The sequence below is a fragment of the Perca fluviatilis genome, chromosome 9 (assembly GCF_010015445.1).
Source record: "Perca fluviatilis chromosome 9, GENO_Pfluv_1.0, whole genome shotgun sequence".
Classification (NCBI taxonomy): Eukaryota; Metazoa; Chordata; class Actinopteri; order Perciformes; family Percidae; genus Perca; species Perca fluviatilis.
This window is the reverse complement of record NC_053120.1, coordinates 4,395,614-4,408,642: the sequence shown is the minus strand read 5'-3', so window position 1 is coordinate 4,408,642 and position 13,029 is coordinate 4,395,614. Positions and strand designations below refer to the sequence as shown.

The window sequence follows — 13,029 nt, the reverse complement described above, 5'->3', positions numbered from 1 at the left end:
TTCCGGTTCGTTTATTTTTATTTTTATTAATTTTTATTTTTTTTTAAGCGTAAAAGTTCCCCGAAATAATCCCCAAGTGTCGCTGTTGGACTGAAACACAGTGACACACGTTTTAAGATAACAATAATCACTTGTTTGAGTTCCGTTTATTAAAATGTATTAAAAGTTACGGCTAGCCAAGAAAAACGCTTACAAACAATCCTTCATTCCCGCTACCACAAACAATTTAATAAAAAAAGTAACACACCCACACACAAACACAAACACTTTGTCACTTTGCACACATACATTGTATTATTTTTATCCTGTGGATGTTATTTTTTATAAGCTATGTTTACTGTCCAATTTTTTTTGTCTTTTTGTTTGTCAGGACAGACAATAAAGTTTTTTTGAATCTGAAATCAAACAAATATCAACACAAAACAATTATTAGTACATTTTATATTCACAAATGTCGCTTTTTAAGGTTCTCAAGGTTACCCCAAATTGTGTTGCTTTTTAAAAATGAATTAAAAATGTTTTTTTCAGCCTTTAAAAAGATTGAAAAAAGAAGAACCTTGAGACTTGTTGAATTACTAGACAAATGCCCCCTAATTTTAATTTAATTCAATTGTAGATAATTTGTAAGGTTATTTGAATCAATTGATTTATTTTATTTAACATTCTTGTATTTATTATAAGGTTTTCTTTTTGTTTGTTTTTTGTGTATTTTATTTTGTATATTTTATTTGTATGCTGCTTAGAATTATTTGTAAAATTGAGAGAGTTATATAAATGCCTGTTTTGTATTTAAAAGCATTGAATAAAAAATAAAAATGTATCAACACAAAACTGACAAAAAAAGTAATCAAACATAAAATTCATATAATTTTAAAATATAGATATAATGGTTTTTATTTAGGGATTTAAATTTGTGCTCAAGATGTCATTTTATGGTAAAAATTCAACTTTATTTATAAAGCACCTTTCATACAAACAGCAAAATTAAAACAAAATAAAAACAGCACAAAAAGAAAGAAGAAAGAAAAGTATTTTTAATGATAAGTATAACAAACATTTTGTTTTTAAGTCGCTTTTTTCAACATTTGTGTGTGTGTTTTTTTCAACGCTTAGGCCACTTTTTTTCAACATTTGTATAGCTTTTTTTCCGACGTGTTTGTGACTTTTTCAATGTTTGGGCCACTTTTTTTCAAAATTTTTATAGCTTTTTCCCGACGTTTTTGTGACTTTTTCAATGTTTTGGGCATTTTCTTTTACTTTTGACGTTTTTTCTAAAGTTTGTAGGTCTTCTTTCAGTGTTTTTGATATTTTTTTCGTTGTTTTTGTTGCTTTTCCTCCTGCTTTTTATTTATTTTACATTTTCAGCGCTTATTCCGACTTCATATAGTTTCTGTTATGAAAGAAAAACTTTGAAAACGGGTCATATTTGACCCGAAGACAACACGAGGGTTAACCATACTGTCTATGGGGGTTAACCTGTGTGAAAAGTGCTTCTATACAAATATACAAATAAAGTTAGATTGATTGTAAACATTAAAGTTACAGCATGTAATACACTCCGCCACCTTAGGGCAGCAGCATTCGCCTTTCACGTTGCTTAGTAGCCCGCCATTACAATTAGAGAAGAAGAACAAAACGGAAACCACGCAATTTTCGCGCGAAATGTTGACCAGCGTTGGTGTGAGCTGGCTGAAGAATATTTCTGTGAAATCTTCTTTTTTTCGATGCGGGTTTTAAATCAAAGCAGATAAAACGGACACACACACAAAAATAGCTTTCTTTTTGTATCGATTATTGATTGCGTTGTTGTATCCGAGCTCGTGCAGCAGTGAACGAGGAAACAGGATGAAGTATTTCACCAGACTGAGAGTAAGAAGAGTGTACAAGTGGCGCGGGCAGCCTGTTAGTTTCAACAGAAAGTTGAAAACGTATGAATATGGGTGAGTATTAGTAGTAGTTTTTGTATTTTGCAGAAGGATACCTCTTTACAGAGGTGGAAGAAGTATTATGATGCTTTACTGCAGTAAAATTACTAATACTACAATGTAACTCCTTCACTTTCTGTCTTCTAAAAGCGCTTTTTTGTCACTGACAGACTCAGATTATTATTCTAAGTGTCTGACAACATTATGGATCCCTACAGAGAGATCTTTTAGTTAAAGAGTAAGATCCGAACAGCCCCGAAATCACCATCACCAAACTCCACCAGACTCCATGTAAATAATCAGGACTTTTAGCGTGTATAGAACCAGCATATCTCCACCAGACTCCATGTAAATAATCAGGACTTTTAGCGTGTATAGAACCAGCATATCTCCACCAGACTCCATGTAAATAATCAGGACTTTTAGCGTGTATAGAACCAGCATATCTCCACCAGACTCCATGTAAATAATCAGGACTTTTAGCATGTATAGAGCCAGCATATCTCCACCAGACTCCATGTAAATAATCAGGACTTTTAGTGTGTATAGAGCCAGCATATCTCCACCAGACTCCATGTAAATAATCAGGACTTTTAGCGTGTATAGAACCAGCATATCTCCACCAGACTCCATGTAAATAATCAGGACTTTTAGCATGTATAGAGCCAGCATATCTCCACCAGACTCCATGTAAATAATCAGGACTTTTAGTGTGTATAGAGCCAGCATATCTCCACCAGACTCCATGTAAATAATCAGGACTTTTAGCATGTATAGAGCCAGCATATCTCCACCAGACTCCATGTAAATAATCAGGACTTTTAGCGTGTATAGAGCCAGCATATCTCCACCAGACTCCATGTAAATAATCAGGACTTTTAGCGTGTATAGAGCCAGCATATCTCCACCAGACTCCATGTAAATAATCAGGACTTTTAGCGTGTATAGAGCCAGCATATCTCCACATGTAAATGGGTGAATTAAGGAGTTTATTTCAACCAAACCAGAGTGGTGATTGTTGGAACAGGGAAAAGAAGAACCAGGACGGCTTTTGGTAGTTTTATTTTGTTTCTGTCCACTTTGAATAAAGTGTATTTTACATAAGAAAAATAGCTTTTTATTTACATGGAGTCTGGTGGAAGTCACAACTCTACATAAAGTCAGGTGAAATGTAGTTAGTTGGATGGTGATTTCGGGGCTGTTTCATGTTAAACTAAAAGGATCTTACTCTTTAACTAAAAGGTCTATCTCTGTAGGGATCCATCCCATAATGTTGTCAGACACCTAGAATAATAATCTGAGTCTGTCCGCGGCAAAAACAGAACTTTTAGTGGACGTAAATTGAAGTTTCTCGATCCCCCATTAACGTTACATTGCAGCTTGTTGAAGCAAGTTCAAAAACTGTTGTTCCCATCAGTCACTTAGACTCAAAAACATACAGGAATAGGGGTCCAGGTTGAATTAAAGAAAAAGTTACCCTTTAATAATCTTCCCTTGTGTATTCTCAGCTCCTTGGCCATCAGTGTGGAGGGTCTCCCGAAGACCACGGTCATCAACACGGGCCAACACATCCTCATAGAGGGCGAAGACGAAGACAACCCTTACGTGGCCAAAGTCATCCGGCTGTACGGTGACGGTGAGTCACGATCACTCTGTCCTTAAAGTGCTCATGTTATGCTTTTTGGCCTTTTCCTTTCCCTTTATTGTGTAATATATCTTTTCTTGTGCACGTTATAGGTTCACAAAGTCCCCCAAAGGGACTTACCATCTATATCTATTGTAACAGTTGTACATTTTATTTCCAAATTGTATATATTTTAAAAATTGCTAGTGTAGTATTCAATTATTCTTTCATGTATATTGTTTCGTGTTATTTAATGTATACTCTGTATGTGTGCTGTGTGTCTGATATTTTGCTGCTGCAACACCGTTATTTCCCATTTTTTGGGATCAAGAAAAATCTATCTATCTATCTATCTATCTATCTATCTGTCTGTCTGTCTGTCTGTCTGTCTGTCTGTCTGTCTATCTATCTATCTATCTATCTATCTATCCATCCATCCATCATCTCCAACAGAAAACACTGTTCACCAACTGCTCCAAACAGCTCTATTGTAGTCCAGCCTTTACTTCAGAGACAGACATGGGTCACTCTGTAACACACGTTATAATGCTCGCCTAGCTGCTAGCATGGCACGCCCTCATACTCTGCTTCTGACTGGCTAGTAGTCCTTACCTAGGTACTGTCAGGGCACACCCTCATACTCTGCTTCTGACTGGCTAGTAGTCCTTACCTAGGTACTGTCAGGGCACGCCCCCTAATACTGCTTCTGACTGGCTGGTAGTCCTTACCTAGGTACTGTCAGGGCACACCCTCATACTCTGCTTCTGACTGGCTAGTAGTCCTTACCTAGGTACTGTCAGGGCACGCGCCCCCCTCTGCTTCTGACTGGCTAGTAGTCCTTACCTAGGTACTGTCAGGGCACGCCCTCATACTCTGCTTCTGACTGGCTAGTAGTCCTTACCTAGGTACTGTCAGGACCCCCCTCATACTCTGCTTCTGACTGGCTAGTAGTCCTTAACTGCGTACTGTCAGGACACACCCTCATACTCTGCTTCTGACTGGCTAGTAGTCCTTACCTAGGTACTGTCAGGGCACACCCTCATACTCTGCTTCTGACTGGCTAGTAGTCCTTACCTAGGTACTGTCAGGGCACGCCCTCATACTCTGCTTCTGACTGGCTAGTAGTCCTTACCTAGGTACTGTCAGGACACGCCCTCATACTCTGCTTCTGACTGGCTAGTAGTCCTTACCTAGGTACTGTCAGGACACGCCCTCATACTCTGCTTCTGACTGGCTAGTAGTCCTTACCTAGGTACTGTCAGGACACGCTCTCATACTCTGCTTCTGACTGGCTAGTAGTCCTTACCTAGGTACTGTCAGGACACGCTCTCATACTCTGCTTCTGACTGGCTAGTAGTCCTTACCTAGGTACTGTCAGGACACGCCCTCATACTCTGCTTCTGACTGGCTAGTAGTCCTTACCTAGGTACTGTCAGGCACGCCCTCATACTCTGCTTCTGACTGGCTAGTAGTCCTTACCTAGGTACTGTCAGGGCACGCCCTCATACTCTGCTTCTGACTGGCTAGTAGTCCTTACCTAGGGTACTGTCAGGGCACGCCCTCATACTCTGCTTCTGACTGGCTAGTAGTCCTTACCTAGGTACTGTCAGGGCACCCCCTCATACTCTGCTTCTGACTGGCTAGTAGTCCTTACCTAGGTACTGTCAGGGCACGCCCTCATACTCTGCTTCTGACTGGCTAGTAGTCCTTACCTAGGTACTGTCAGGGCACGCCCTCATACTCTGCTTCTGACTGGCTAGTAGTCCTTAACTAGGTACTGTCAGGACACACCCTCATACTCTGCTTCTGACTGGCTAGTAGTCCTTACCTAGGTACTGTCAGGGCACGCCCTCATACTCTGCTTCTGACTGGCTAGTAGTCCTTACCTAGGTACTGTCAGGGCACGCCCTCATACTCTGCTTCTGACTGGCTAGTAGTCCTTACCTAGGTACTGTCAGGGCACGCCCTCATACTCTGCTTCTGACTGGCTAGTAGTCCTTACCTAGGTACTGTCAGGGCGCGCCCTCCTACTCTGCTTCTGACTGGCTAGTAGTCCTTACCTAGGTACTGTCAGGGCACGCCCTCATACTCTGCTTCTGACTGGCTAGTAGTCCTTACCTAGGTACTGAGCATGTGTGACTCCCAACAAAGATGTTACAGAAGTTGAGATGTCTCACTCTGTAGCTAAAACAGAGAGCTCAACACACAGGGTGAAAAGAGGAGCTGCATCAATGTGCAGTACAACAAATATATATGGTGTTTTTTTGAAAATTAAACCTATTCTGGTATAACCTCTAAATACAATTATGAACCTGAAAATGAGCATACTATGAGCACTTTCAAAGACTTTGAGCTGACAGCTTTTCTCTCTTTGTGTTTTCAGAGAGCGGGCGGCAGAAGAAGGCGGTGGTTCAGTGGTTTACCCGTGTGTCCGAAGTGCCTGTGAGCAAGCTGAAGCTGCTGGGCAGAGAGCCTCACCCGCAGGAGATCTTCTACTATCAGGGCCGCAGCTGTGACGACGAGGTGGACGCCGAGTCCATCCTCAGGCCTGTGCAGGTGACTTTTAAGTGACATCCGAACAGGGCTGTACCACATGAGGAAAATATGCAATAGCATTGTTGAATATCGTGATGAATGAATGAATGAATGAATGAATGAATGAATGAATGAATGAATGAATTTTTATTGGTAGTATCCAAAGGGTAGGGTCAGAAGCTTCAAGGTAAGGTAACGGTTACTTGCGATAAATAAACCAGTATTAAAGGTGCAGTAGGTAAGACTTATAAAACTACCTTTCTGTCATATTAGCTGAAACTGAGCCTGTGTTCCAGTAGAACTACATGAAGCAGGTACTTTAAATAAATCACCTACAGCCTGTAGTGCGATTTGCAGAAATCCACAGCTCCCTGTTCAGATGCACCAATCAGGGCATATGGGGCGTGTCTAACTGTTCAGATGCACCAATCAGGGCATATGGGGCGTGTCTAACTGTTCAGATGCACCAATCAGGGCATAGGGGGTGTGTCTAACTGCGTGTCAATCACTGCTCATGCACACGCATTCATTCTCCCTTGTGGGGGGAGGGGCTTAGAGACCGTTTTACCTACAGCACCTTTGAGGTGCAGTTTTCTACTCATATTTTCTTTCAACTAATCTCTGAGTTTTCTTTACAATATGTCGCAGCCTTTCCCAATGTGTTTATGGCGGCAGTTGATATCGCAATGACGATTTAAAAAAAAAAAAAAAAAAAAAAAAAAAGTGATATATTGTGCAGCCCTACATCTGAACAACATGTGCTGGAACTATTTAGACCGGATTCTTCAAAGTAGTCACCCTTTGCTTTTTTTGGTAACTCTGCAAACCCTTGGTGTTCTCTCAATGAGCTTCATGAGGTAGTCACCTGAAATGGTTTTACCTTCACAGGTGTGCTTTGTCAGGGTTAATTAGTGGAAGTTTTTCCCTTATTAATAAAAAAGCAAAGGGTGGCTACTTGGAAGAATCTAAAATATAAGACATGTTTTCAGTTATTTCACACTTTTTTGTTAAGTACATAATTCCATATGTGTTCATTCATAGTTTTGATGCCTTCAGTGAGAATCTACAATGTAAATAGTCATGAAAATAAAAAGGTAACACATTGAATGAGAAGCTGTGTCCAAACTTTTGGCCTGTACTGTATATATGTGTAAACAGGGTCTCTGTCTTCTCTCCTTTCCATCGCAGGTGAAGCGCCTGGATGGAGCGGCTCCGTTCCCGGACGGCGATCGAGACGTTCTGTACGTGAAGCTGTCCTGGGACTCCAAGACCTTCAAAGTGCTGGACTCTGAACTCGCTCCGGAGTCCCCTCTTCCTCCTCCTCCCTCCTGTCCCAAGCCCTCCCTCCCCCCCTCTCCCCCATGCTCCCCTCCTGCAGCGGCGCCGGCGTCCCGAGGCCCCGCCAGGCGCGCCCTGCCCACCCCGGACTTCGCCATCATGCGGCGCGCCGCGGCGGGGGAAGTGAAAGTCGGCCGGGCCACCATGAGCGCCAGGAAGGCCAGCGCCGCCGAGGCGGAGTCGCTGCACTCGGCCACCAAACAGTCGGCCTCGAAATGTCTGAGCAGCAAGAGGAGGACCGCCTCGGCCAGGACGCCCGGGGTCCGCAAGAAGCTGGAGCTCAGCAGTGAGTCTTTATATAGACCTTAGTGGTCCCCTAATACTGTATCTGAAGTCTCTTTTATATAGACCTTAGTGGTCCCCTAATACTGTATCTGAAGCCTCTTTTATATAGGCCTTAGTGGTCCCCTAATACTGGATCTGAAGTCTCTTTTATATAGGCCTTAGTGGTCCCCTAATACTGTATCTGAAGCCTCTTTTATATAGACCTTAGTGGTCCCCTAATACTGTATCTGAAGCCTCTTTTATATAGGCCTTAGTGGTCCCCTAATACTGGATCTGAAGTCTCTTTTATATAGACCTTAGTGGTCCCCTAATACTGGATCTGAAGTCTCTTTTATATAGACCTTAGTGGTCCCCTAATACTGTATCTGAAGTCTCTTTTATATAGACCTTAGTGGTCCCCTAATACTGTATCTGAAGCCTCTTTTATATAGACCTTAGTGGTCCCCTAATACTGGATCTGAAGTCTCTTTTATATAGACCTTAGTGGTCCCCTAATACTGGATCTGAAGTCTCTTTTATATAGACCTTAGTGGTCCCCTAAGGAGTCCAACATGAGGGCTAAGTTTTCCATCTCCTTCACTATTAGGGCTGAATTTAAAGACTACTGTCTTCACCTCCTGATTATTGAATCCTCTCGGTGGTCAGGTCCGGAGAAGAAGTCGATGATCCGCGAGGACGTCCTGAGCCGGCTGCTGGACGAGGAGCTGGAGTCGGAGGAGATGTTGGCTCAGAGGCTGTCGGCCTCTCCTCCGCAGGCGCTGCCGCTCAACCACAGCCTCGGCCCCGCCAGGACGCCCCACCACGCCGCCGCCTCCGCTCAGGGCGCTTTCCCCCTGAGGCCCGCCGCCGTCGTCCTCGCCAAACTCCCCGAGGCGGACAGCCCGCCGTCGTCTGCCAGACGAGACACCACCAGGTCAGAGGTCACGCACCCTGCTCGCCGTAGAGGTCACACACACACACAGACATATACACACACACATATATATATATATGTATGTATGTACAGTGCCTTGCGAAAGTATTCGGCCCCCTTGAACTTTTCGACCTTTTGCCACATTTCAGGCCTCAAACATAAAGATATAAAACTGTAATTTTTTGTGAAGAATCAACAACAAGTGGGACACAATCATGAAGTGGAACGAAATTTATTGGATATTTCAAACCTTTTAAACAAATAAAAAACTGAAATATTGGGCGTGCAAAATTATTCAGCCCCCTTAAGTTAATACTTTGTAGCGCCACCTTTTGCTCATTACGGCAGTGGCTTGTTTTTTTCGGCCCTTTTCCATTCCTTCTTTCCACCCCCCGCCTCGGGGGGTTTTTGTCTTTTTTTTTTTTTCTTTTTGGTTGTCTGCTTTTCTTGCCTTTCTTTTTTATTCCATTCCATTTCTCCTTCCTTTTTCCTTCTCCTTTCCATCCTTCTCTTCCTCTTTTTTTTCCCTTTCCTTCATTCCATCTTATTACCTCTTTCTTTTTTCCATTCTTCATTCTTTTTCTTTTCCATTTTCTCTATTCTTTTCTTCCAATACTCTTCTTTCTTTCCATTATTTCCTTACTTTCTCCCTTTTCCATCCATCCTTCTACTCATCTCATTCCATCTCCTTCTCTCTTTTTTCTTCCTTTTTCCTTCAGATATTCCTTTTTCTATTATATTTTTCCATTTCATTCCTTTCTTCCCCACTTCTTCCTTCATCTTTTCTTCCTTTTTTTTTTCTTTTTTATTTTTTTCTCTCTTTTATTTTTTTTTTTTTTTACCTCTTTTCTTTTTCTTTTCTCTCTCTCTCTCTCTTTCTTTCTCTCTTTCCTCTCTCCTTTTTTCTTTTCTCTCTTTCTTCCTCTTTCTCTCTCTCTTTTCTCTCTTCTCTCTCTCTCTCCCTCTCTCTCTTTTTTTTCTCTCTCTCTCTCTCTCCTCTCTCTCTCTCTTCTTCTTTCCTCTTCTCTCTCTTGCTCTCTCTCTCTCTCCTCCTCCTTGTGTTTTTTTTTTGTGTCTCTCTCTGTGTGTTGTGTGTCTCTTCTTTTTCCCTGTGTCTTCTCTTTCTGTGTTTGCTGTCTGTTCCTGTCTTGTTCTGTGTGTCTCTCTCTCTCTTTCTCTCCTCTTTGTCTGTCTCCTCTCTTTTGTTCTGTGTGTGTGTGTCTTCTCTCTTGTGTGTTGTGTGTATGTGTGTGTGTGTGTGTGTGTGTGTGTGTGTGTGTATGTGTGTGTGTGTGTATGTATGTGTGTGTGTGTGTGTGTGTGTATGTATGTATGGTGATGTTAGGAGATTTTGCCACTCCTTCTCCGGAGAAAAGACAGAAAACCAGAAGACGACCCTGGGAATGCTGTAAGGTACACACACACACACACACACACACACACACACACACACACACACACACACACACACACACTTATACCAAGTACTGTGTAGTACGGGTGGCACGTTGTTTTTATTTTAAAACAAAATTGGCTTTTGGTTTTAAGTACACACACTCACACACAGGCAGGCAGGCAGGCAGGCAGACAGACAGACAGACAGACACATACTATATACACACACATACAGGCAGGCAGACAGACAGACAGACACATACTATATACACACACACACATACAGGCAGGCAGACAGACAGACATACTATATATACACACACACATACAGGCAGGCAGGCAGGCAGGCAGGCAGACAGACAGACAGACACATACTATATACACACACACATACAGGCAGGCAGGCAGACAGACAGACAGACATACTATATATACACACACACATACAGGCAGGCAGACAGACAGATAGACAGACACATACTATATATACACACACACATACAGACAGACAGACAGACAGACAGACAGACATACTATATATACACACACACATGCAGGCAGGCAGGCAGGCAGGCAGACAGACAGACAGACACAACTATATACACACACACACACACAGGCAGGCAGACAGACAGACAGACATACTATATATACACACACACACATACAGGCAGGCAGACAGACAGACAGATAGACAGACACATACTATATACAAACACACACATACAGGCAGGCAGACAGACAGACAGACAGACACATACTATATACACACACACACATACAGGCAGGCAGGCAGACAGACAGACAGACACATACTATATACACACACACACACACATACAGGCAGGCAGGCAGGCAGACAGACACATACTATATACACACACACACACACACACACACACACACACACACACACACACACACACACACACACACACGCAGACAGACAGACACATACTATATACACACACATCGGAAGAAAAAACAACAACCAACACAGAAGCTGAGCAACTAAACGCTGAAGCTAAATGCATTTAAAATAAAAAATATTATATCAGAAATTTATGATTGGTTTTTTTTTGTCGATTTTTCTGATTTTTGTTACTTTTTTTTTATTATATACTTTTGTCACCTTTTCAGATTTTTTTAATTCTTTGTCCCTTTTTCCGACATTTGTTCACCTTTTTTGTTACGCTTTTGTCTAATTTTTTTTCAAGTTTTTATTTTTTAATTTTTTAAATGCATGCCTACTTGTCCCGGGACCCCCCCCCATGTTGAACCCAAAGTTACTCCTTCAACCCTATATTTAGAATATTTCACTAGAGCATCAATTAAGTATTAAGTAAGTAGAGTATTTTCTGGATGAATGGATGAGTTGTTATTCAGTTTCCTGTCCCAGAGGAGAGAAGAAACTAGAACAATATTTGATTTGATTTGGTTTTATTCAATTGCAAGAGAATGCCCTACACATGACAAAAGGACATCAAATACAATCGAGGATAAAAACACAATAAAGTCCAAGAGATTATTTCCATTGTGGTCCTCAACACACATCAGGACAAGACAAGATACTCAATGACATAACATAAAAACATTTTTCTTAAATATAAATAGTAACTTGCCCTTTAATCTATTCCGCAACCCTCTCTAGTAACCAGACCTTGATGAGTTCAGAGTTCAGGCTGGAAATGACTTCAATATGACGATCTAATTTGTTCCACTGAACTGCCCCCATGTAGGCAAATGTTCCTTTCCCTAACACTGTCTTAAATTTATAAGGACACAGGTCAGATATGCTGCCACGAGTATTAATATTGTGTGTGTCCTTTACCTTAGTTATAAGACACGACCAAAAAATTGGGACACTACCAAACAATATTTTCTGAATCATGGTCAGTCTTAAGATAGTAACACGAGACTCCACAGGGAGCCAGTTAAGCTCAAACAAATTGTGACCTACCTATTCACATTTAACGAAGCTGGACTCAGAGTTTTCTAACTAGCGGATGAATGTTTGCAGCTCTAGTGCGGCCCGGTAACGTGTGTCCGATGTGTCGCTGTGTGTTCAGGGCTGAAGAGGACGGCGAGAGCTGTCCGACGCTGCCGGTCGCCGCCACGCCGCGGAGCTCCAAGAGGAAGTCGGCCCAGCTGGTGTCGTCTCGCATCCGGAGGCAGCTGTGAGTGCAGAGCGAGCGAGCGAGTGTCGTCCATGGCAACGGATCTAGGGGGCTGGGCGATATGGAGAAAATCAAATATCACGATATTTTTTTGACCAAATACCTCGATATCGATACCGCAACGATACTGTAGTGTTGACTATTGGAGCTTTCACCAAATATTCACTATAGCTGTGCTCGATTTGAAGAAATTCTCAGTCCACTAACACTCATTCAATCGTATCGACTAATCGATTAGTCGATTTAATCGACAGATCTGTAAATCTGAGTTTCTCCGCAAAGAGTCATGCACTTTAATTCTTGTGTTTACCAGAGATGTGCTCGTACGTTTCTTGGAAATAAGTCATTCAGCATGAAAAAAAGCATCAAACATGACTAATGGAGTAAAGAAATCTAAGTTGACTAAGACCAAAACGACCGATTAGTCGACTAATCGACTAAGAGGGAGCAGCCCTACAATTTAAACAATGAGATTTTTGATAAATAATCATCAGAAATGTGAATTTAATGACATAGTTTGTGAAGGCAAATAATAGAACAGCTACAACAGTCTGGTAAGATCAGAAAATGACATCACTTTACTGTAATGCAGCCTTTAAAACCAGGAGAAGACACTTGGGTCATATCACGATATTACGATATATTTTTTTTTAATTTAACCTTTATTTAACCAGGTTAGTCTCATTGAGATATAAAATCTCTTTTTCAAGAGAGACCTGGCCAAGATAGCAGAACAAGTTAGTTACATAAAACAACAATTTGCAATCACAAAAGAGGCAAAGACATCTCAAGTGCATTTCAATTAAATAAAAGTACCATTAGTTAAAACATTTACAC

The 13,029-nt window shown here is 41.6% G+C and overlaps 1 protein-coding gene across 1 annotated transcript in view; it reads left to right on the top strand.

Annotated features, from left to right (window-relative positions):
* The first annotated feature begins 1,581 nt into the window (after positions 1-1,581).
* The window catches only part of orc1 (origin recognition complex, subunit 1), a 30,774-nt gene continuing 19,326 nt past the window's right edge, over positions 1,582-13,029 (top strand). The window contains exons 1-6 of the mRNA XM_039811512.1: positions 1,582-1,940; positions 3,434-3,561; positions 5,933-6,105; positions 7,273-7,708; positions 8,353-8,620; positions 12,085-12,192. Coding sequence (XP_039667446.1) covers positions 1,846-1,940; positions 3,434-3,561; positions 5,933-6,105; positions 7,273-7,708; positions 8,353-8,620; positions 12,085-12,192 — 1,208 coding nt within the window. The 5' untranslated portion in view covers positions 1,582-1,845. The remainder of the gene's footprint in view (positions 1,941-3,433; positions 3,562-5,932; positions 6,106-7,272; positions 7,709-8,352; positions 8,621-12,084; positions 12,193-13,029) is intronic.